This window comes from Mus musculus, chromosome 13 (assembly GCF_000001635.26).
Source record: "Mus musculus strain C57BL/6J chromosome 13, GRCm38.p6 C57BL/6J".
In the NCBI taxonomy this organism is placed as follows: Eukaryota; Metazoa; Chordata; class Mammalia; order Rodentia; family Muridae; genus Mus; species Mus musculus.
In genome coordinates, this window is record NC_000079.6 from 8971862 (window position 1) to 8997897 (window position 26036).

A 26036-nucleotide genomic window follows, 5' to 3' on the forward strand; every position below is an offset into this window, starting at 1 on the left:
TTATGTTGAATTTTCCTGACTTCTGCCAAGGGAAATACAAACTCTAGCTAAGCCTTGTTTTCCTCCTCTCATTAATTTTTCCAGTCTCTCTACCCTTTCTCACTAATGTCTCAGACATTTTAATAAATACAAGTTCCATTAAGAAAAAAGCCTTGTCTAGAACTTCTGTTACATGACTAATTCTATGATTTAATTAAGTTACTAGGCATAGAAATGATTATAGACTTTAATCATCTAGACATTAAAAAAAAAAAAGATCAAGACATCAAACTTCTTCAGAGAACTAAAACACATTAGAAAGCCAATTTAAAAAAGAGGTCTCAATAGAGTCCAAAGAATCTTAGGCTAGAGTACGTAATCCGTCGGTAGTCGCTGGATTCTCATAAAGGCCAGAAGCTGCAGCCTAACAGGAAGCACTGACTGTCTGAAGATTATCCTCTAATCTGAGGACAGGGCTGCACTTCCAGGTACACCGGGATCCCGCTTGTAGATGTTTTTGTACTTTCCAGGACATCAATCTTAATTCAGCAAGTGTTTATGAAAGAAGACATTTTCTTTCTTTCTTTCTTTCTTTCTTTCTTTCTTTCTTTCTTTCTTTCTTCTTTTTTTTTTTTTTTTGGTTTTGAGCCTATACCCCAGGCACTTACTTCCTTTATTTTTTATTCTAAGAACAAAAAAGCAAAGTCCTATTCCCTGCCACCACCACCCCTTTTGGTCATCAAGTGTATTGCAATTAAATCAAACAAAATGTAAGTCATCAAACTATGTTTTTGCTGGGTGTTTACTTTGGATAAAATGGTTGAAGTTACAATGATACATTGTACTACAGGTTTAGAAAATAATTTAAGAGTAGTTTAAGCTCTGATAAACCCTAAATGTAAGGAGGATAGCCTTCTGCCTAGACCTCCCAGCAGGTATACTTTCTTAACAAAAATAGGTACTTTAGGTGACAAAAGTCCCACTACAAAACAGTTTTCCTCCACCCACGCAGCCTCCGTACACCAATAAGTCTTTTCTGTAAAATGCTGAAAGAAGCTCATCAAGTACGGAACGCACTGGACATAAAAACCCAAACTGCGCAGTGAGCACAGCACTGCACACTTAGTAGGGTTTGCCAGTTTCCAGCAAAGCAGCAAGCATTTAAAAGTCATTCCCACTGTTTCTTTTGGTCAACAGATGGTGATTCCAAATTCTATAACACACCATACCACACCCAAAATAACCAAGAGTCTACTTAAACTGTTCCAACTGAAGAGGACATTATCTCCTGTCCTTTTTACCAGCTTTCCTCTTCCCAGACAGCAAGTGCTTGGGCTTCATATCAAACACATGCCTATCAGCTTCCCCTTTCTTCCCCAAGCGATTCATCTTCTTCTGAGCTTTCTTCATCATAGTCTTGGCTTTCTTCACCATCTATGCAGGAGAAGACACATTAATGAAAACCACATTTCTGTGCTACCCGGGAACCATTTTACCAAAGCCAGTATGTCAACCCCGTTGTCTCAGTCACCACTCTCTCTCAGACCACCACACTATCTGCAGGAACTTGATGACTATCTGAGGAAACCTTGGACCAGGCTTTCAGAGTAACACACTGAAACTCAGGACCATGAGAGCACATGCCACATCTGACTCATGTCAATGCCAGTATTAAAACCCATAGTTCCATAGTGCACTCTTGTAATCCCAGCTGAACATGGAAGCAACCAGTCTGGACTCTCAGCCAGCCTGAGATTCATAGGAAAACGCTGCCTCAACACTCACTTCCTAGACTTCCAGATGAAAATGACATCTGAAATGAGAACTTCAGGCTTCCATTAGAAGGCCTACCAGTTTACAAAGTTTTTCTCTTATATTTGACTTTTTCTTAAAAAGAAATTTCAGTGAGATTTTAAATACCTACCGCATTTCCAAAAAAACATTACAAATAATACCATAGTGACAAGCTACCAACTTGAAGGGGAAACAATTTCCCTAATGATATAAATGAACTATTTTCTCCTGGCTACTTCCTTACAGGAGAAAGCCTAGACTATCCATACTTTATGAGGTCATGTCTCTGTCTATCCTCCAGGTTAAAGGTTTCATAATGGTTTGCCAGACAGAACACCTATCCAGGGTATCCAACTGCTTCTGGTCCAAGTTCCTCTCCAAAGGACGCTACAAAGTGGAAGGTGGAGTGAACAGCTAATCTCTTAATCACAACCCTGCTCAAGCAATGGCTTGTGCTTGCTGGAGGTTCTATAAAGTAAACACCCCTGAAGGTTCTTATTTTTATTTGCCCCAGATCAAAGAAGCAAACCTTGACATCCCGAAGACCAGAAACATCACGTGGAGTTCTAGAACAACTGCGACTCCGCGCTGTGGAAGAGGGTGGAACAGATTCTTCTCGTTTTCTTTTCCTCGTGACACTCCGAGACCTTCTTGCCTGGACTGCATAGTGGGCCTGAAACACACAAACAGTGCTCTTGGTAACAATCAAAATTTGTCCAACAAGAAGAGAAGACAGCCAAGATCTTAAGAACCATTATCACACAAGTGAAAGACTCTGGAAGGCCTTTTTCGACTTACTAGCAGAGGGTCTAGTTTGAAGCCAGGGTCAAAGGCACTGTCCCTCCTGAGAAGGTTTCGGGAACGTCCAGCTCAGCACCCATGCTGGTAGTGAGTGAGATGGTGCTCTCAAGCCATAGCTCTTGCACATCCTGTGTGCTAATGTTCTCTACTGGTTATCACCAATCATGAGCGGCAATGACAATGGTCAATGTTGATGTTTTAACCTCCCACTCCAAATACTTGAGGTAGTAGTAGACATGCTTACCATCTACATTTATGTACATCATGTGCATGCTATGCCATTTACATTAATAGAATCACCTAGTGACAGATTTCTCAGAAGGTATCTACATCGTTAAGCAACGCCTGCCTGTGGGAAGGTTTTGGTAGCACATGCCTGACTACCAGCACTAGAGAACTACAGTCCGGGAAATACTGAGTTTGAAGGCGGGTTGGGCGACATAGCAAGACAATGTCTGAAAACAACGAAAGAACAGATCATGTGAAGCCATGCTGCCCTCCAGACTTACATTGTTTTTATCATCCATGTCCACACCAAGACTACGCATCTCATTCTCTAAATCTGCCCGTTGAACCTGAAGTGAGGGAGGGAAAATAATTTATTTTAAGTAAAATGTCTGTTGAAATTTAATTTTAAAAGAAAAAAAGAGAGGGAAAAATATACAGGTGATACTGTGATGGGCAGATAAATGAGTAGGCAGTAGACACATGTTTTGCTCCGTTCCTGTATCCTAATGCTCACAGCCCTTATCCTTCCTCAGACACTGGGACAGAAAGGAATACAACGGTTGGACTTTAGTCCTTCATTCCAGAAGCTGCCTGAGGTAAAGGACAGTCTTTCTGAACTATGGCGCTTCAGGTCATAGACGAGAGTCCGTCAGTCAGTCCGTCTGTTTTCTTATCTTCTGTCCCCCTTTCACATGCTCCTTTTTCTTCCTAAGGAATAGTAACTGCACCAATTATGTCTCTATGGAAAAACAGGCTACAAAATTACAACAATACACGTAATATTACATACATTCTCTTCTCCAAGGCAGATGACAGAACTTAAACATGTACCTCCCCCACCTTTCTGTCTGGGAGCTGGCCAGCTGGTTACCCTGCTCTAAGACCCTGTTTCAGAGGAGCAAAGGTGTGTAGCAGAGAAAGCCCAGGAGGATAAGCAGACCGTGGTAGTCTACACTGCAGGATCCAAGTTTGTTTATGCAGAAATCTTTAATAAAACCCTAAGATAACAGAGGTGGAAAGTGAGAAACACACCCAACCATGTGCTAAGAGGGCAGCATGCCCCAGGACCGGAAGGTCCTTCAGATTGCCCCCTATTCAGCACTGCACTGCCTTATCTTTTACATTTTAAAATACACTTTATAATAAATTGGCAAATGTAACCAACAAAAGAGAATGTTTCCCCAATTTGTGAGGTAGTCTAGTAAATTAATCATACTCAAGACAGGGAAATCATTCTCTGTAACTGAAGAGTGGAGCTCTAGAGGCCCAGACTCATGACTGTTGTCTCAAATGGGGCTACACTAGTGCAAGGGAACTTGCAGCTTCTCGGTTTTGATGTTACCTTCAAGTAGATGGCGTGAGAAGGGAATTAACTTAGGGGATATCCGGCAGAGTCTGTTGCAGGCCTCACTGATGGCTTGATGATGGAGATTTCACCCACGCACCTACCCACCCACCCTGGGATCAAATAAAGGATCCATGTTGTCAGCACACAGCAAGAAAACCTGAGTTTGTTCTTGCTCTGGGTCTTCAAAGTACACCCTTTACAATGAAACACTTTCTTTCCAGTTGAGTTAACTTCAGTTTCTGGACAGTTCAATTAAATCCCATGAAAAGAAACAGTGTATTTGCTACATAGAAGCCATGGTAAGACTGTTATGTTCTGGGGATAAGAGAGTGGCTGCATAGACTAGAGAAGGCACTACAGTTGAGTTAAGACAGACTCAGTGAACCAGACTCTCTTCTCAGAGACAACCAAGCAGCAAGAGAAACAACATGTCTGTAAATATTAGCAACCACCCAATCACACAAAAATAGAATTTTCAAACCAGGAATACCCATTGTGGAATCTACAATGCCAAATTCCTTTCCTTCCCCTCCCATTATATTTTAACTGCCCGGTATGTTGTCTTTTGGGAACCCGCCGCTCCCTCACCTCAACTTTCAGGAAGGCTCTGGAGGTAGTGCTCTGACATGGGGCTAACTTGTCAATCAGACAAGAACAGAAGACACAATGATATCCCAATACAAAGCCAAGAAGTGCACAGAATTGTGAAGTCTTCTGATCCACTCAACGCCTCCCTATCCTCACCAGTAACAGGGACTGATAAACTGCCTTGTGGATCTAGAAGTCTCAAGCAATAGACAAATTAAGTAATATAAAAATGTTAGCACCAGCCATAATAGCACAGAGCTGTAATCCTGGTATCTATGGGGCAGGAGGAGTCAGGAGCTCCTTGGCTAGAGGCTCAAGGCTAGCCCGGACTGAATGAGAGCCTATTTAACAATTAACAAACATCCTCAAGCACCTCAAGTTTAGTTTTAACACATCACGGCAGCAATGACTCAGTCTGTAACAAAGACGCACCTGGAACTGCAATGCATGGAGAAAAGACGCAACTGTCAGAATCTAAAGCCCAAAGCAAAGACCCTGCTAAGCCAGTGTACCTGAGAATCTCAGGGTGTGCCACTACCTGTCATGCCCAGGTAGTGGCAGCCTGTCACTCATGGGGGATTATACAGGATCCAACATGCAAGCTTGGACCTTGCCTCTGCAATGCTCAAGACTGACCTTCTTGGCAGTTCGGGGCATCCTGGGTCCCTGTTTATTCTTTTCTTTGGACTGTAGAATTTTCAACTTCTTCTTTTCTCTAATTTGCTTTGCCAGCTGTCGGATTTCCATCATTTCCTCGTCTTCACTCTCAGAGTCACTGTCATACTCCCCAGCAGCTGTTCTTAGCTCTTCTTCCTTTTCCAACTCTTCTAATTTCTTTAAAAAGAATCACAAAATTCACAAAGAAAAACTTGCACGGAAGTGTAGCAACATATTTATAGGAATGATGTTTCCTTAAGTACCTGAAAATATGAGAATACTGTATGGTCTAGTCACAAGTGGACCCCACTTGTATAGAGTTAATCTCATGGAAAAGGGGACATATGAAGGCCAAAGAGACAGCATGAACACTATATGCACTATTTTTGCCAATTCCATTTCGTCTTTAAAGATAAAAAATGTAGGGAACTCTTCCTTCATTCCCTAGTGTTCCCAGCAGATACACAAAATGAATTTGTACAAACCCCCATTCGTCCTCTCAAATAGCACACTAAACTGGTTACAAAATGAAACTTTAAATACACATATAGGTTGGGGATGCAGCCAAGTGACAAAGCCTAACAAGCACAAGATCCTGGGTTAATTCCCCAGCGCACACACACACACACACACACACACACACACACGCACCACCCACACATGCACAAACAGATAAATACACACAGATAAATAAATGAGAAGATAAATATGTAAACACTGACATGCAGTGAAAAAGCAAGCCAGGGACAGGTACCACAGCAGGAGAAAGGTTGGCGATGGGACAGCTCTCTAGGAGAATGTGTCTAAGAAAAAGTAGGGCCCTCCGAGGTAAACCCCCTTCCAGATTAGAAGGATCCAAAACACAAAAAGGTCAGCGAGAGGGAGAAATGTGGAAATCAGACCTCAGACTCCATGGACTGAATTTTCTTGGTAATTCGCCATTACTTGCTAAGCTAGCAAAAGACTGCAGGAGGAGGTCTGAGAAGACTCAAAATATTGATAGTGGCTACATAGAGGACAGAGCCAGTGACAAAGCCTCTGCAGCTCCGTTAGGAAGGCTGGGCACCAACAGGACCACACAGAAAGAACCAAGGGGAACTAGAGAACAGTGTCGTCAGAATGGAGGAGTGACGTCTCAAGAGAGCCGAGAGCAGGGTGGAAGGACTTCTGAGGGCACAGAGCAAAGGACAACAAGGAGTAAAAGCTCAAGTTGTGTTTGCATTTTCTGGTCATGTCAAAATGGGGAAGGTAATTTAAAAAGCATTGCAGACCTTCATGATAGCAGGATCAATATAATCAGCAACATTGTGGCCTTCCCAAATTTCTGGTATCTTATCATATTTCTCAGATGAATTCATTAAGTCCCAGTATTCTAATATTGAAAAGGAAAAAGGAGTTATGTTTATGGTACTTTCTAGTATCTTCAAGTACTATGCCATCAAAATGATATTCTGGATGCCAAGTAAAATCACTTTATAGCCTAACAAAAAAGCTGTGCTCAACATCGCTTAACTTACTGCTAATAAGAATGACCCTGACTCATGTGTCTAACTTCCAAATACTGTAAAAAAAAAATAATAATAATAGTAATAATAATCCTTTCGTCTGAAACAACAGGAAATAATATGGAAGATATTTTACATAGCTCTGTAAGCCTGCAACTTTTAATTAGACCTTTTCTTCATTTACATTTCAAATGCTATGCCCTTTCCTAGTTTCCTCTCCAAAAGTCCGCTATACCCTCCCCCACCCCGCCCCCCCACTTCCCAACCCACCCACTGCTTCCTGGCCCTGGCATTCCCCATGTACTGGGGCATATAATCTTCACAAGGCAAGGGCCTCAAGTCTGCAACTTCTAATCTTCAAAACAGTAAAAACTTGGGGGCTGGAGAGATGGCTTGGCAGTTAAGAGCACTGACTGCTCTTGCAGAGGTCCTGAGTTCAATTCCCAGCAACCACATGGTGGCTCACAACCATCTGTAATGGAATCCAATGCTCTCTTCTGGTGTGTCTGAGAGAGTGACAGTGTACTCATATAAATAAAAAAATAAATCTTTAAAGAAAAAAAGCAAAAGCTTATAAACCAATCAACTCACTGGGAGACTTTCACTGAGTTCCTTTCTTTTCTGAAACTCTTTTCATACAACTGACATTACAAAACACCTTACTTACTCTGAAGATCCAAAATGTAATCATCTCCCATTTCCAGCTCAAGATCTCGCTCCTGCAAGAAAATCCCCAAAAGTTTGTTTTAGCTTTTATGTCCCCAGATGCTTTGCAACCTCCTTACCGATGAAACAGCCTCTGACCCTTTATGCATCTATGCCTATCAGGAAGGCTGTTCTTGCCTACCTAGTGGACTATGTATCTCATGGACTTTGTTTACTGCAATCTAACATCAACTGAATGAAAAGCTTCATTCAAGAGTATGTTAAGAATTCACTGCTGTGTCCCTGAATCTTGGAGAGCCCAACCCCCAACCCTGGGTACACTCAGTTTGCATCTCCTGAATCAAGTCCACTTCGAGTGGCTAAAGCCCTGTCTTCTGTTACATACCCACCACCCAGCATTACTTTTTCTCGTGCACAGGCAGGCCTTCTATCCCTTTTCATAAGAAACCCAGACAAAGAGGTCCAGTAGCCTACCCTCTTCTTCTTGGGCTCTTCAATCTCCATTCTCTTCCTTCGAGCTATCACTCCTTCTGGGATGAAAGGGGGTCTCTCCTAAGAAGACATCATTTAAAGTATATGAAATGCATTCCCAAGTATGAGAGAAACTTAAAGGAACCAAACACAAAAAAACAAAGGCAATCTGCAAGGAAGACATAAAACAACCCAAACCAACTGAAATAAAATGTATTCTGGGGAGTTGAGTTTTGGAGCCAGAGTGGGCAAGAGACAAGACAACCCCAAAATTGATTCTAAAGTTCATTTGGAAAAGAATAAAAATTATCCTAAAACATGTAAGAAAAACAAACAGGAAAATAGTAGAATGAGAAACAGACATAAACCTAGGTATGTCTAAAATTCAATAGCATTAAATTCAGTAACTAGTTGAGACCAACGACAACCCCATGATACGAGGCCCACAAGTAATAAACCACACCTCCCTCAGGAAAAAATAAATTCAGCACACACAAAACTTCTATTCAGAAGAGAAATGAAAGCAAACAGAAACAAAAGCATGAAAATACAGAGGAAAATTACACTAAAGTATTTTAGAAATGAATGTTGCCAGTTCTCTGTAGAAAAAAAAATCTAATAACTACGAAAGAAGTATTGATGTTAATGTTCTGAAAATGTGTATCTTATTGAGATGTTTAAGAACAACAACAAAATAAGGAGGGGCTAGAGAGAGAATTCCGTGTTTAAGAAAATGTGTTGTTGTGTTCCTTCCAGTCTGGGCCGGTGCCCTGAGCAGACCTTGGCGAGAATTCCACAGCCAGTCCCACAACTCCCAGAAAAAGCTCCACTCCTAGGTGCTCTAACAAGCCCAAGTCCACATGATCCCAGAGGCAGTTTGACTCCCAGGAGCTCTGACACACCCAGGATTTCAGGATCCCAGAATCCCAGGAAGGACAGGCTCCATCCAGTCCATATAGTGAGGGCAGGTAGCACTAGAGATAATCAGATGGCAGGAAGCAAGCACAAGAGCATAAGCAACAGAAACCAAGGTTACTTGGCATCATCAGAACAGAATTCTCCCACTATACTAAGTCCTGGATACACCATCACACCAAAAAAGCAAGACTCAGATCTAAAAATCACTTCTCATGATGCTGATAGAGGACTTTAAGAAGGACATAAATAATTCCCTTAAAGAAATGCAGGAGAACACAGGTAAACAACTAGAAGCCCTTAAAGAGGAAACACAAAAATCCCTTAAAGAATCACAGGAAAACACAAACAGGTCGAGGAAATGAACAAAACCATACAAGATCTAAAAATGGAAATAGAAACAATAAAGAAATTACAAAGTGAGACAACCCTGAAGTTAGAAAACCTAGGAAAGAGATCCAGAGTCATAGACGCAAGCATCACCAACAGAATACAAAAGATAAAAGAGGTACAGAAGATGCCATAGAAAACATTGACACAACAGTCAAAGAAAATGCAAAATGCAAAAAGATCCTAACCCAAAACATCCAGAAAATCCAGGATATAATGAGAAGACAAACCTAAGGAAAATAGGCATGGAAGAGAGTGAAGATTCCCAACTCAAAGGGCCAATAAATATCTTCAACAAAATTATAGAAGAAAACTTCCCTAACCTAAAGAAAGAGATGCCCATCACCATACAAGAAGCCTACAGAACTCCAAATAAATTGGACCAGATCACATAATAATCAAAACACCAAATGCACTAAACAAAGAATTTTAAAAGCAGTAAGGGAAAAAGGTCAAGTAACATATAAAAGCAGACCTATCAGAATTACACCAGACTTCTCACCAGAAACTATGAAAACTAGAAGATCTTGGGGAGATGTCATACGGACCCTTAAGAGAACACAAATGCCAGCAAAACTCTCAATTACCATAGATGGAGAAACCAAGATATTCCATGACAAAACTAAATTTACACAATATCTTTCCAAAAATCCAGCCCTACAAAAGATAATAGATGGAAAACATCAACACAAGGAGGGAAACTTATACCCTAGAAAAAGCAAGAAAGTAATCTTTCAACAAACTCAAAAGAAGATAGCCCCGCAAACATAATTCTACCTCTAACAACAAAAATAACAGGAATTATCAATGGACTCAATTCCCCAAAAAAAGACATAGACTAACAGACTGGATACATAAAACTGGACCCAGCATTTTGCTGCATACAGGAAATGCACCTCAGTGAAAAAGCAGACACTACCTCAGAGTAAAAGGCTGGAAAACAATTTTCCAAGCAAATGATCCCAAGAAATAAGCTGGAGTAGCCATTCTAATATTTGAATAAAGTCAACTCTCAACCAAAAGTTATCAAAAAAAGATAAGGAAGGACACGTCATACAGGTCAAAGGAAAAATATACCAAGATGAACTCTCAATTCTGAACATCTATACTCCAAATGCAAGGGCACCCACATTCATAAAAGAAACTTTATTAAAGCTCAAAGCACACAATAATAGTGGGAGACTTTAACACCCCACTCTCAGCAATGGACAGGATCACGTAAACAGAAACTAAACAGAGACACAGTGAAACTAGCAGAAGTTATGAACCAAATGGATCTAACAGATATTTATAAAACATTTCATCCTAAAACAAAAGAATATACCTTCTTCTCAGCACCTCATGGTACCTTCTCCAAAACTGATCATATAATTGGTCACAAAACAGACCTCAACAGATACAAGAAGATTGAAATAATCCCATGCACCCTATCGTGTCACCACAGACTAAGGCTGGTCTTCAATAACAACAACAACAATGGAAAGCCCACATACACATGGAAGCTGAGCAACTCTCTACTCAATGAAGACTTGGTCAAGGAAGAAATAAAGAAAGAAGTTAAAGGCTGTTTAGAACTTAATGTAAATGAAGCCCATCATACCAAAACTTATGGGACACAACGAAAGCAGCGGTACGATGAAAACCCATAGCTCTGAGTTCCTCCAAAAAGAAGCTGAAGAGAGGCTCTTACCTCTCTCTAGCCTCTTGCTTTCTTGCCTCTCCCTTTTGCTCCCTCTCTCTCCCCATTCCCTACCCCCTCTCTCCATGTGGTCTTGGCCAGCCTCTACTTCTCTACTCTTTCCCTCTCTCTGCTTTTCTCTGCCTCTACTACCCTCTTAACTCCCCTCCCCATGCCCTGAATAAACTCTATTCTATACTAAAAAAAAAAGAAAAAAGAAACTGAAGAGAGCTTACACTAGCAGCTTGACAGCACACCTGAAAGCTCTAGAACAAAAAGAAGCAAATACACCCAAGAGGAGTAGATGGCAAGAAATAATCAAACCAAACAGAAACAAAAGAACTATACAAAGAATCAACAAAACCAGGAGCTGGTTGTTTGAGAAAGTCAACAAGATAGATGAACCCTTAACCAGACTAACCAGAGGGCAGAGACAGTATCCAAATTAGCAAAATCAGAAATGAAAAGGGAGACATAACAACGAAACATATTTTAACTATTCGGTTTGTTGAATATTAACAGTTGAAAATATTAAATTCTTGTTCTACAAACATGGAAATATTGATATTTTTCTCCCTGTGCTTGAAATTAGCATTTTCTTAAATGTTTAATGTCAAAGAGTTTTTGCCATTTTAAAATTTTTAAAATATACTTTCTGATAAAATAATTTCTCTCTTAGAAACATTGATAATCTTTTTTAAGTAAACTAATTGTTAGACAATGTACACAAACATATAATGTGTTTTAAATACTCTCTTACTGGGTCAGGTGGTATCATGAGGGCTTTTGAATATATTTCTTTTTTGTTGTTGTTGTTTTGTTTGCTTGTTTTTCGAGAAAGGGTTTCTCTGTATAGCCCTGGCTGTTCTGGAACTCACTCTGTAGACCAGGCTGGCCTCGAACTCAGAAATCCGCCTGCCTCTGCCTCCTGAGTGCTGGGATTAAAGGCATGTGCCACCACGCCAAACTTTGAATATATTTCTAATTTTGTTTTTTTTTTCTAAGATTTATTTATTTATATGTAAGTACACTGTAGCTGTCTTCAGACACTCCAGAAGAGTGAGTCAGATCTCGTTAGGATGGTTGTGAGCCACCATGTGGTTGCTGGGATTTGAACTCCAGACCTTTGGAAGAGCAGTCTGGAAGAGCAGTCGGGTGCTCTTACCCACTGAGCCATCTCACCAGCCCCTTGAATATATTTCTAAATGATTCATTTTTAGTATTTTCTGCTCTTTTACTATGCTTAATTCCCAAAGAATATTTTATATGTTTTGAAATAATTTAATATTCAACATTAGATATAGGGTCCTCAGTTATGGATAGTATTAATTATTCATTAATGATATTTTTAGGGTGTGAAGGGATATATATATGCAAGTTGAACAAATTTTTATGTATTATTTCATTCTCAAAACACTCATTATTAATGTTTGATGTATAAAATACATTTAAATAATAAAAAAATAAGATAAAGAAAGAAAATGAGAAATGTCAAAACAAATAAACTGCCTAATACATATTGAAAAAAAAAAGAAAAGAAAAGAAAATGTGTTGTTCCTGCAGAGATGTCTCAAGTGGCTCACCACTAACTACAACTTCAGTTTCGGGGGATCGGATGCCCTCTCTTGGCCTCCACAGACACCAGGAATGCACACTGTGTACATATTTACAAAGTGGGCAAGGAAAAAAAGTGATAAAGAAAAAAAACTTTAGGAACTTATATTTTGAAATACAGATTTACTTATAGTAACTTATAGTAAGGATATAGACTGCTTATAATGGCAAAAATAAAAACATAAAAAATAAACTTCCATTGGCTCAATTTAAAAAATAGGGGGCTGGGGATGTGTGATAATGACACCCAAGTCACTTTTTTTTTTTTTTAAGATTTATTTATTATATGTAAGTACACTGTAGCTGTCTTCAGACACTCCAGAAGAGGGCGTCAGATCTTGTTACAGATGGTTGTGAGCCACCATGTGGTTGCTGGGATTTGAACTCTGGACCTTCGGAAGAGCAGTCGGGTGCTTTTACCCACTGAGCCATCTCACCAGCCCCCAAGTCACTTTTAAGGGACAGATGACAAGTCACTGGCACCAGATGCTGATATGGAGAAGTGGGTTCACAGAACTCTTCCTTACTTCAGCTCACACACACGAGCTTTACTTCCCACAAGCATGCGTGACTTTACCATGAATGAAAAGTGAAACCTACATGTGAATTTGTGTACACGTGTAACAATCTGCAGCACCAGGAACCGACCGTGGCAAACAGTCACTGACCAATCATAGCAACACAAAACTGAGTCCTGCAAAGGGCCATCTTACCTTATCATCTCTCTTGTTGGGCACAGCTAAATGCAATCTGTTCAGAACCTCATTCACTTTATTTCCTTTCATTTTCGTTTCTACTCGGTGAGCCAAAAGCCTGTCACACGCCTAAGAAAGCACAAAAACAACAGTCACAAACAAAGCCAATCGACTCCAGGCCCCAGCCTCACATTACAAGGAAGAATCCAGTCCTCCACTCATCCACAGGCTGACTTCCTACATATTTTCTTTCAGAAGGTAACTAGGTTCCCCATAGGACACTAACAATTTAAACAACTAATCCTATTCAAGGAAAACAAAACAAAACAAAACAACCCACCTAAATTATTTCCAGTGTCAGTAATTCCTAAAATGAAAAGTTTCCCACCACAACTGACCTTTCTAAAACAAAAACACTGGCCCTGACCCAGTTAAGAAAGTACCAACCTCTGTTTTAACTTGAATGACACCTTCCTCAGTCAGGGTACTGGTCTCGATGACAGGGAATCCTTCAGCCTGCAAGTCTAGAAATATTTTCTAGAAGAGAAAAAAAAAAAAAAAAAAAAGAAGCAAAACGTACATTCTTGTTTTCCAGTTTCCCAGAGAACAAAGAACAAAGTATACTTTGCAAATGCAAGTTGCAAACACTATTTGCTCAATAGCTATGACTCGTTTTTAATTCTTGAATAGCAGCTTTAAGTTAATTAAATAAATTAAATAAAAAAAATAAGTGGAACAGCAAGCCAGGTGGATTTCTGAGTTCGAGGCCAGCCTGGTCTACAAAGTGAGTTCCAGGACAGCCAGGGTATACAGAGAAACCCTGTCTCGAAAAACCAAAAAAAAAAAAAAAAAAAAAAAAAGAGTTCAAGGCCATCCTAGCCTATATTAGACCTATCTTTATTTTTTTTTAAAGGTAAACATTTTTTTAAAGATTTATTTATTTACTATATGTAAGTACACTGTAGCTGTCTTCAGACACTCCAGAAGAGGTTATCAGATCTCATTGTGGATGGTTGTGAGCCACCATATAGTTGCTGGGATTTGAACTCAGGACCTTCAGAAGAGCAGTCAGTGCTCTTAACCACTGAGCCATCTCTCCAGCCACTAGACCTGTCTCTAAATAAATAAGCAACCAAACAAAACCAAAACTTGCTGTGTTCTACCCTAAGAAGACAACTTAAGGCAAGCTGATCTTTCCCATAAACAGAAGTCTCTCCTACTCAGGAGCCTTCCACCTTGGTTTAAATATAACAGATAAATCCAGACAGCACTTTCACTCTAGTGTACTGGTTTCAGAAGCCAGTGTACATTACACCTGTGCATATTCATACTGCTGCCATACCCCAGGGGTTTGGATCAGGAGTCTGTGGGCCCAAGGGTACTAGTTTCTGACAAGCTACAAGGTAAACGTGAGGAGAACTCAGGGCCCACAGTGAGAGCACTGCACAAGTACATGTCTCTCAAAGCATTTATCCTGAAAACTGTCTACTAAGAGGGTTAAAGTGTTTGAAAATGAATGACTCCCAATGCTGCCTACCTCATGAATAATGCTGACAGACACTGTAACATGCTCATAGCTCTGAACCATCTTCTAAGAGCTTAGAAGGTGCTCTCTTTACTCACTTGTCAAACTTACTTAGCTACAGATTCCTTTGTATAACCAAGTAAGCCATATTTACACTCATTCTAAAGAGAAACCTGTGGGAAATACTTCCCTAGAACATTTGCTAAGGCCTGAAAAAGATAAAAGCACACCTCAAGGTACCTGGCTTCTCCTTGGGTACCAATTTAAAAGCAGCCCTTTCCTAGGGAAGCACATTTCCCAACAGGTCAGTGTAGCAAACCCCCAAACCCAGCGTTTCTACAGACTGGACACAGAGCCAGAATCGGGAAACTGCATTTCAGGTTCAATGTCCTGCCAGGAAACCCCTGAGGATCATCTTAGTTCCAGAATAAAAACCTGTTCTGAAAGCCCTAAAAATCTTTCTAAATGATGGTCTAAGGACTCAAAGCTATTTTTAAAAGAAAGTATATGTAATTAATGTATGAGTGATTTACCTGATCTTCTTCAGAAAGTTCAGCTATTCTCTTCACATCACATTTGTTTGCTACAACAATAAGAGGCTAGCAAGAAAGAACAGAAGTTATTACTTTTACACTACAGAATAATGTAGGCCCCTCTCCTTGTCCATGCATTTGCTTTCTGCAATTTCATTTACCCAAGCTGAAATCAACTATCGCTATAAAATATAAAGTGGAAAGTTCTATAAATAAACAACATGTAAATTTAAATGGTGTCCTGTCCTGAGCAGTGCAGTAAAGTCTTGTCTTAGTGCTGCATTCCAACCAGGACACAAACCAGTCTGGCTCACTACTGTGTGTGCTACCAGGCAGCCAGCCACTTGGGTTATGTAAGCTATCACATTAACTGTCACATCACTAACATCTGTGGTCAAGGAACATAGAACACTCAGTACCATCTATGGTTTCCGTGGTCTTAGAACCCATTAACTATAAGTAAGAAGGTACTAGCTTGTAAATTAAAGTATTAGTTAGCACACTTACCTTGTTGATAAACAGAGGTCTGATATTCTGGAAGAGTTCTAACTGCTCCTTTAACCCATGTCCACACTGCTCAGACAGATCCATCACATACAGAACTGCAGCTCGGAGGTGGGCCAGGGCTGTGATGGCCTGCATCTCAATGGTGTTCCGATCCTCCAAAGGATGATCCAAAATCCCTGGGGTATCTACAACCTAACAACCAGGCTTCATTAACCAAAGTAAAGAACACTCACTCAAAAATGTCTTGGCTAGTCCCAGAGTCACTCTCATACTTCCAAATCAGTTCTAACAAAACTAGCGAGTAAACTACGACATTGAAAACTGCCCACAATGAAATAGACAAAGGAACAAGAAAAAAATACATATTCTTTATAAGACAAAAACCCAATCCAGGAGCTTGGCATGGGGGCTCACACCTGTAATCCGGACCAAGGAAGCAAACCTAGGACTGCCATGAGTTTAAGACTAGAGTGACCTCTGCAGGGAGCTAAGGTCACCCTGGCTAGAGTGAGACCCTGTCTGTCTCAAAAGAATACATGCAGGGGTCTAAGGAAACCCTGAAGAGCCCCCTTAAAGAGATACTGGCCATGGGAGAAATGAGCCTTTTTTTAAACATGTCTATCAAAAAAACAGAAAAGTAGAATGAAAAACTCTCCCAACTCCTAATGGCGTCATCATTTTAAAGTTAAATTTGATTGTAAACTAGGTTGTTCTATACTATTCAATGTAAATGCCATTTCTAGTACAGAGCTTCAAATAACACTGAGATTTTATTCATTAGAAGCATCAGTAAGGAAATGAAATCACCCCTGCAGAACTAATGCAGAAATCCAAACCGCAGCTGACAGCTTCCTCTCAGTTACATGAATGTGGTCTGTCATCATGCATCTCCAATGCTCAGGCCAGTTCTCCTTATGGTAATGGAGAGATTTCCAGTCCTTAGTGAGACCAGAGAAACCATCCCCCTACCTCAGAATTATCCCTAGAGGATGCTGCTAACCACTGGCTGTATATACTAAGTGCTTTCCAGGATGGAGATACACTTCAGCTCTTTAGAAATCATTCAAGTTGCCAGGCGTGGTGGCGCACGCCTTTAGTCCCAGCACTCGGGAGGCAGAGGCAGGCGGATTTCTGAGTTCGAGGCCAGCCTGGTCTACAAAGTGAGTTCTAGGACAGCCAGGGCTATAAAGAGAAGCCCTGTCTCGAAAAACCAAAAACCAAGAAAAGAAATCATTCAAGTCTATTAAAACCAAAACCCAGGGCGTCTGTTCTGTTTGCAGACAAGACTCTCTCTCACCTGCCAGCGCAGATACTTATAATCCATGTGCCCAACAAACAGAGATTTGGTGGTAAATGCATAGGGTTGAACGTCCACATCTGCTCTTGTCACCTTGAAGAAAAAAAAACCAAAAACAATATTTTCACAGTCACAAGAGTCCCATACCACAACTTCACTAAAAACAACCTAAGCATGGCATCCTGACTTTACCAAGACACAACAACGGTGCTGATGCCGCAGCTGTACAGGCTGCTGATGCAGGAAGGTAACAGGCTCACAGTCAATCAGGGCAACCTGGAAAGACAGGCTCAAAACAAAAAGGACGGGATAGCCCTGCTAAGTACGGGTGAGGCCCTGAATTCAAACACACACACACACACACACACACACACACACACACACACACACACACACGAGTAAACTGCATAGAAGGTATTATCCACTTTGGTAAATGCCTGGTTCCTCTTCCCTTGCACTGTGGGCCCACTAACCACTCTGTTCTCCAAATTTTGATTTGATATGCAGTTCACGTTACTGAAATTTCCATCTTGCTAAACTAGTTTAAACCATAATCCAAAAGGCTACACGTGGCAAACTGTATCATCCCTCAGAGCACAGAAAGGTTACAGCAGATTCAGAGCAAGCCAACAAGCATCTGAAACTCCAATTAGGATCCCTGAGAGCATTGTTTGCTACCAAGTCCGGGCAACGTGTGAGCAAAACTAAAACCTACTGGGCCAACAAGGTAGCTCAGGAGGTAAAGGTGCCTGGCACCAAGCCTGATGACTGAGTTCAATTTCCAAGAACCATATAGTTGGAGAGAACCAACTCCTGCAAGTTGTTCTCTGACCGTCATCTCTCTCTCTCTCTCACACACACACACACACACACACACTCACACACACACACACTCATGAACACATGTACAAATGTTCTGACACTGGGTAAGCCCTAATATGTCCAGAAGTAGCAAATTACTTTTACTTAAATGTCACACCAAAGCTTAATAACTCTACTCAAGTAAAGAGAGACACAGCCCTGAACTCTGAAGACACAGGCAAGAGGTCAGCCTAGGCTACATAACAAGATCCTGTCTCAGAAAAAAAAAAAAACAAAAAACAAAAACCAGTGAGGAGGGGGGGGGGGAGGGAAGGAAGGAGGAGGGGGGGAAGAGAGAGAGAGAGAGAGAGAGACTGACTAATTCGGAAAACCTCTACTACAAAGAACAGCTAGCTCACATGAAAGTTGACACAATCACTACGATAGATAACCAATCACCCAAGTAGCTTTAGGCTCAGAAACTCCAGCTCAGTGAGTGCCACCAGGCATAAGCGCATTCCCAGAGTGAGCTGACACAACACTACCATGATACGCTCTCCAGCTGTTAACAAAAATTAACTGAGATGCCTCAGCTCCTGAGAAACTGTATGGCACACAACTAACAAGCTGAGTGGTCTTGGCAATCACTACTTAAATCCAGGTTCAGACAAAGGAAGGTGGACGCTTAGCCTCAGGGTCCTGCAGACAGGGCCAGCTCTATTAATGAGTATTCCCAAGCACATTCTAAATCCCACAAAGGGAATTCAGTTAGCCAGGGTGCTGCTTTGTCTACAAATAAAATATATATATATATATATAACAATAAAACAAAACAAGCACCAACCTTGTTGATGAAGCTGGATTTCCCAACATTTGGATACCCACACAAAAGCAGAGTCCTTGTATTTGGATCAATGGTTGGCAAGCGGGATAAATGTTGACGTACTGTAAAGAGTTTTAAGTTAAAAATTGAGAATTTAAGATTGGCTTGAAATTTTACTTTCTATGCCATTATACTCTAAGCTCATAGATATTTTAATAACCTTAGATGGCACAAATTCCTCACTGTAGCTTTTTAGGGGGGCAATAGGAGCACACTGGTTGTTGACCTTAGAGCTGTATGTATCCTGCTAGGAACGTGCTGCATCACTGAGCTGTATCCCCAACACATTTTTCCTTTGAGACAAAGTCTCACTACAACAAACTGTGCATTCGATCTTTCTCAGGCAGGTCTTGAACTTGTAATCCTCCTACCTTAGCTTCACGAGTAGCTGGACCACACTTTTGTAATTGCAAAAGTGATGGAGAAAATGAGGGATGTAAGGAAACTGACAACATATACATGAACACACAACACAAGAGTATTTTCCAAATATGGCTACACCAAGAATCATGTACTTATCTACCAACCTACATCTCAGTTGCTTTAAGTCAAATTGAGACTAAGAACCATGTTTGGGAAGGATGATTACGAACGGATAATTGGTCCACAGTGTATTTTCAAGTATGCATGCTGTGATCTAAGTATGTCCACTTAGTTGTCTCACCTGAAACACCAGCACAGCTCTAGCATGTGCCACTAAGCTATCATGAGAACCCCACAGATCTGTAGCAAACACTTTCAGGGGAAAGAGCACAATGCCCAACAAAATATTTGTAGGGCTTAGGGGTTAGCACAAGGTCCAATTACCAGCTCTAACTCTGAAATTTCCTACTAAATAAAAGTGTTTTCAGATTTATGTTTTACTTACTAAATATTAAAAACATGCATCTAACTAAACTTCCAAAAAATGAAAACTAAAAAAAAAGTCCCAAACATGAAAGAGCACAGTGAAACTTTTTTTTACTGTATGACAACTACCTTGTTCCAGATACTCCAAGCTCTGCCTCTGTCTCTTGATAATAGTACACATTCGTCCAAGGGCCGCGCGCTTCAGCTGCTTGCATCGGTACAGAGAATCACCATATTTCATAAGACGCACATAATCTTTAGCAACACTTAGAAAAAGAGAAAGTAATCTAAGGGTTTGTATTTTTTGGTAATAACTTATAAGATATATAGTAAGAAAATGCCTTACTTGTCCACCAAGTTTTTGGCAATATTTATTTGACCTAGAGCCAACTTGTAGTGATCCTTGTCATAGAGAATATTCATCAAGTCAGCATAAAACGGATGGATATCCTATAATGAAAAAATGAAATGTACAACGTCACTCCGTGTAAGAAACACTAGAGAAGCCGGGCGGTGGTGGCGCACACCTTTAATCCCAGCACTTGGGAGGCAAGGCAGGCGGATTTCTGAGTTCGAGGCCAGCCTGGTCTACAAAGTGAGTTCCAGGACAGCCAGGGCTATACAGAGAAACCCTGTCTCGAAAAACCAAAAAAAGAAAAAAAGAAAAGAAGAAAAGAGCCACCGGAGAAGCAGCTCCCTTTCCCCTCTTCAAACCTGCAGCTCTGATCCCCAGACCCCGTGTCCTGGCCAAAGACCCTGTCAAGCCATCAAGCCACCCCTAAGGAAACAAGCAGTCACTGGTAGTCACACTAACCTCAATCCTACTACAGTGACAGAACCACTTAGGACCAGTTCTCCCCAGACACTAGGTTGCACGCCGCCTGCCCGAGGGGGTGGAGCTTGGAGAGGGGGCCTGGGCTCTCTAAACCACTCTGCTAAGTTCACAGGAAGAGAAGTAACTGACACATCAGTTATTTCATTTCGTCTCTAACAAATACATCCATCTGGCTAATATGGCTCTCTGTAGTCTTCTATGTTATAACCATACTTGTCACTTACATCCAATTTGGGGAAATCCGACAGAATCTGTGACAGTCTGTCATGGTAATTCTGTTGAGTAAATTTGACTTTTCTCATATAAAAATGTCGAATCCGATGAATTTGATAATGTTTATGAATAACCGTTGGAGTCTTTCGTTGAGTCTTGGATAATGTTAGGTCAATAAAGTCCTATGATTAAAGAGAATAATTAAAATTCAAACATTTGCTTATAACTTTCTTAAAGCATTAACCCAGTAGTACATGGTTTAAACTACAAAATTTACTTTTTCAAAAATCAACTGTTTTGTATACAACTTGGCTCATCTTTATAGTTTCTGGCCTTTATGAAAACTTGCTACCCACCACCAAGACTAAGATAGTTGGGAGAATCTCAACCCTCCTCAAGAATGCCTGACCAAAAGGGACAGTGCTGGTAGTGTCTCTAAGTGTCAGAGCCTTGCATTATTTATGCCCTCAATCGCTCAGCCCCTACACCAAGTATGACACCAAGATCAACTAGGCCATGCCTCACAAAGACCCAGCCCCTGCCCCTGATAATGGGAGCATGCTCCATGTGTCCAACCACGCCAGGACCTGAGTTTGGAATGGCTGAAAAACTTGTGAATACTTCCAACTGATGGAGGAGGCCCCTTCCTTGTCACTCTTCCAATAAAAATATGCCTGGGGTAGAAGAGAGGACTTGCTAATGGTTGCTGAAATATATTTTACCCCATGTTTTTTAATGCTATTTTAACTTTCAAATAAACTCAAGAATAAATCAGAAGAAAAAGAGCCAGCTCTTCAATTTCAAGGATTTTGTAGCTTTGATTTTAAAGGGGTATAAAATGAAAAATCTAAAACTCATCATCTAAAATTTCCTGGGTATGCTGAGTAGACTATTTGAGATATTTGTACTTATTCACTTTTACCCAACCATAGAAAGCTGTTCTACTTTCCCTTGATCACTTCCATTAATTGAACAATATTGATCATTTTCTATAATAAAGGATAGAATGAACACAATGCTGAAGACAAAACAGTGAAGAAGACACTAAGATCCAACGAAACAAAACCAAAGGCAAGCAGGTAATCACAATACAGTCTGCCAGATTACGGAGAGCATGGATACTCAGGCCTGCTGCTCTTCTACTCTGTTCCTTTCCATGGTCCTCATATCTTTTAAAAGTTGCCTACTGAAAAGTTTCTCCAAACTCACCCATTTATTAGTATATTCTTTGTTTTTATTTTTCTAATCAGGGTTTCTCTGTGTGTAGCTTTGATTGTCCTGGAATTTGCTCTGTACACCAGGCTAGCCTCAAACTCACAGAGATCTCCTGCCTTTGCCTCCTCAGTAGTGGGATTAAAGGCATGCACTAACACCGACTGCCCAGTTCTCACTACATTCTTATGTTATCCCAAATCTCTGATATTTACAGGAGTTTATAGTCAGGGTTCCTCCCACCCAAGCCCTCGCCCACCAAAACAGAGAGATATTTGAGTTCACTTTATAAAATGGCACAGTACTTGTGTGTAGAAGAATCCACATATATTTGTCATATACGGTAAATAGCTGTAACTATATGTAGGGAATGCTCCTTTAAAAAGTCTATGTGCATGGTGGCTCACGCCTTTAATCCTAATCCTAGAGGCAGAAATGTATAAGTTCCAGGCCAGCCAAGGCAGACAAAAAGAAAGCAAACAAACAAAAAAGAGAAAATAAAGTCTATGTACATTAAATATAGATGCAATTTTCAAATAGTGTTTTTAATCTGTGTTGGTTGACTCTGGATTTGAACTCATACAGAGGGCCAATTGGAGCTCACACTTCTCCATCATACTGCGGTGGGTATAAACACATTCAGTTATTCCTTCAGAAAATCCTTTTTTTTTAAGATTTATTTACTTATTTATTTATTATATATAAGTACATTGTAGCTGTCCTCAGATACTCCAGAAAAGGGCATCAGATTTCATTACAGACGTAACGTGGTTGCTGGGATTTGAACTCGAGACCTTCGGAAGAGCAGTCGGCGCTCCTAAACCACTGAGCCATCTCGCCAGCCCCCAGAATATGATTCTTAAAGACGCAGACTATTCTATGTGTTTCTATACACAGAACTTGGCACACACTTTACAAAAGCACCCCATACTCTTCAGATTGACTTTTTATTTCCCACCACCTATCTACACACATGCAAACTCATCTGCAAACAGACCTCCTTCAGGGCAACAGAGACAAAGGCTGCCTTTCCTAGGTCAATTATATCAACAAAGTTCCTTTGACCCAATGAACTCTATTTCCAGTGAAATAAAAAGTGTACGAGTTCCTTCAACATGCACTTGAGAAGTAGTGGCGACAGTCTCGTGGGCTAAAACAAAATGTGATTCCTACATGTAGTTTCTTTCCAATTATTACAAACGTGTGAAAAACGTATCAGAATGGATATCAGAAAGAGGAAGAAAGGAGAAATACAGAGACGTGTAAGGAAAACAACTAGTGGAAACATGGTTTTTGTCTTTTCAAGACAGGGTCTTTCAGAGATCCGCCTACCTTTGCCTCCCTAGTGCTGAGACTAAAGGCGTGCACTACCACGCCCACCAGAAAATACTAGTTCTTTACACAAGTTTTCAAAGCAAGCTCATTCAGAAAGGGGGATGTCGAAAACACCCACACTGCGGTCAATTTAACGATAGTGACACTGGTTCCTCTAACTGATTCTGCAATTTAATGCCCATGGCTTGCCAGAGAAACCGGTGTATCCTTTTAGGTTCTTTAGCCTACCTCATTCTCGACATTTGGGAGGAAAGCATCTTGCTACGTTACATAATGTGGGCCTGGCTACTTGCGTGCTTATAACCAATTGCATCTTTTAAGTCCAACGACAAAATGACAGCTACCTAAAATCTTTTTAGACCGTGACGTCACGAATCAAATTCTACTTAAAGGGGAGGGTACTCACACGACGCTCACCACTGGCCCCTTCAGGCTTCCTACCCTGCTCCTTACTGTGGCCACCACCCAGACACTTTGTCCCGTCGGCAGGCCACACAAGAATCATAGGCTCTGGAACGGCCCTGATGTCTTGGAGGGATTCTAGGGCTTAGGGTACCCAAGGACAGCAGGAGAGGGGCTTGGTTTCAGAGAGTGGGACTGATCTCCGAGGGTCGCGAGGACAAAGCCTAGCAAGCGGAGCTCCGCACTGAGGGCCGAGGGACTGCACGGTGTCCTCCCTCCCCCAGTCTCGGGGATACAGGCCTGGACCCTCCCTGGCGACTTGTCGGGGAAATGGAGATAGGCGGAAACGACCTCTGTCACCCCTACCTTGGCAGACGGCACCACCGTAATCTTCTTGAAGTTGTAATGCGCCATGCCGGCGGTGGAACGCACGAGGAACCAGGAGAAGCGGAGGACCGGACTTCCGCCGGCGGAGGTGGGCGGGACTTCCGCTATCCGGCGTGACACAACTTTGGCTGCCGGACTCAAGCGTTACATCATTTCCTGAATGTCCGCGAGGCGTGGCCCACGCGTCCGCCTAGACAGGCTTCTAGTCCCACAGCGTCCCCGCTCGGCCGGGAAGTCCGCCGCCAAGAGCCGCGGTAGAGATCTGCTGGGTTTAGAGGTGGGAGAGATAACCTTGCGGGGTGAAAGGGAGACTCCCGGCTGGCCACCTTGGCGGGGCTCTCAGGAAACACTGCCCTCACCCAAGCCGGCTTCGGGGCTCCAAAGGGTGTTTCCAGCCACCTCTGGGGACGCCGCGGCCAGAGCGAGTGACGAGCGGGAAGACGCAGCGCGGGGCTTCTGCATCACTTTGGTGTCCCTTGAGCAAGAAAGGCTGTCTGTCGCCTGGCAGTGTGGAAAGTTATTTATTCGAGTAAATTATGTTGACGGGGCTTCTGTTAATGGAGTAGACTGCATACTTCCAGGTGGCCCGAGTTTCCTCTCCTGACCTTGCAGTCTCGAGGTGGTTTGTGGGTGCTCCACCTTCACCTGACCTTCACCTGACATGGGCCAGTGAAAAAACTCTGCCCCCCACACAGCTGCCCAGAACCCAGGCACCAGACATAGACACAAAGTCTGATCCGTACAGACCTACATGGATTGAAGCCAACCTTCCCACTTGCGTTTTCCCTGTCAGTTTAATTAAGCCACCCATTTCTTTACCTTAATCCATCTACTCTTGCCTCATGATTATCTTTTAACTAAAAGACCCTTTCTCAGGTGTTGCCATCTTCTTCAAACCTTTCTCCCTATTTTTCTGTGACATCCATCATTCTGGTACTTGATGTCTAGAATGCAGTCTTCTTTGCTAATTTACCTTCCTGAGTCTCTCCCTAACTAGATAATCCTCAAGGTTCTTCCTCTCCTCAAAGTCTCCTTTCTCCTTTCTCCTTCACAGCCCCAGTGTGGACTACTTTGATAATACAAGTTGCTTTCAGCCTGGTGTCTTTTTTAATTACAATCAGACATTTTCAATCAGACTCCAGATATGTTAAATTGGGTATTTCCCAAGAGCATTTACTTTCTGCTTTTCTGACTAAATGCATCTCTCTGTGCTGTTGGAAAGGACAGTCTCGGGCTGGTGAGATGGCTCAGCGGGTAAGAGCACTAACTGCTCTTCTGAAGTTCCTGAGTTCAAATCTCAGCAACCACATAGAGGCTCACAACCACCCATAATGAGATCTGACACCCTCTTCTGGTGCGTTTGAAGTCAGCTACAGTGTACTTATGTATAATAATAAATAAATCTTTGGGCTGGAGTAAGCAAGAACTGAGTGAGGCTCGGCAGTGGTGGCGCATGCCTTTAATTCAAGCACTTGGGAGGCAGACACAGCTGGATTTCTGAGTTTGAGGCCAGCCTGGTCTACAGAGTGAGTTCCAGAACAGCCAGGGCTACACAGAGAAACCCTGTCTCAGAAAAAGCAAAAAGGAAAAAAAAAAAAAAAAAAAACTGAGTGAACTGAATTGATCGGAGCAAGCAGGGTGGACTGGAGCAAGCATAGGTCCTAAAAATTCAATTCCCAACAACCACATGAAGGCTCACAACCATCTGTACATATACAGTGTACTCACATACATAAAATAAATAAATCTTAAAAAAAAAAAAAAGGCCAGGCGTGGTGGCGCACGACTTTAATCCCAGCACTCGGGAGGCAGAGGCAGGTGAATTTCTGAGTTCGAGACCAGCCTGGTCTACAAAGTGAGTTCCAGGACAGCCAGGGCTACACAGAGAAACCCTGTCTCAAAAAACCAAAAAAAAAAAAAAAAAAAAA

The 26036-nt window shown here is 41.6% G+C and overlaps 1 protein-coding gene across 2 annotated transcripts; it reads right to left on the reverse strand.

Moving 5' to 3' along the window:
• Window positions 1–208: 208 nt before the first annotated feature.
• Gtpbp4 (GTP binding protein 4) lies at window positions 209–24255 on the reverse strand. Of its 2 annotated transcripts, NM_027000.4 has the most exons (17): window positions 24088–24151; window positions 20784–20954; window positions 20071–20174; window positions 19854–19990; window positions 18837–18937; window positions 17192–17284; window positions 15895–16086; window positions 15388–15453; window positions 13777–13866; window positions 13348–13458; window positions 8041–8118; window positions 7568–7619; window positions 6667–6767; window positions 5375–5572; window positions 3084–3149; window positions 2303–2446; window positions 603–1413 (listed from the first exon to the last, which is right to left on the reverse strand). In NM_027000.4, the coding sequence occupies exons 1-17, from the start codon at window positions 24133–24135 to the stop codon at window positions 1261–1263; spliced, it is 1905 nt and encodes a 634-aa protein (NP_081276.2). In that variant the 5' UTR covers window positions 24136–24151; the 3' UTR covers window positions 603–1260. The 2 variants fall into 2 exon arrangements, with proteins under 2 accessions (XP_017171081.1, NP_081276.2); XM_017315592.2 differs by lacking the exon at window positions 20784–20954 and having other exon boundaries at window positions 209–1413; window positions 24088–24255.
• Between the last annotated feature and the right edge of the window lie 1781 nt (window positions 24256–26036).

What these genes read in the sequence shown, in the direction of transcription:
- Gtpbp4 (NM_027000.4), bottom strand. Translation starts at nt 24,135, where the DNA reads ATGGCGCATTACAACTTCAAGAAGATTACGGTGGTGCCGTCTGCCAAG. An exon ending in CGGATTTCCCCAAATTGGAT is followed by an intron (nt 20,175 to 20,783) that starts GTAAGTGACAAG and finishes TTTTCATTATAG; the next exon opens with GATATCCATCCGTTTTATGC. An exon ending in TGCCCCGAACTGCCAAGAAG is followed by an intron (nt 3,150 to 5,374) that starts GTCAGTCTTGAG and finishes CCCTCACTTCAG; the next exon opens with GTTCAACGGGCAGATTTAGA.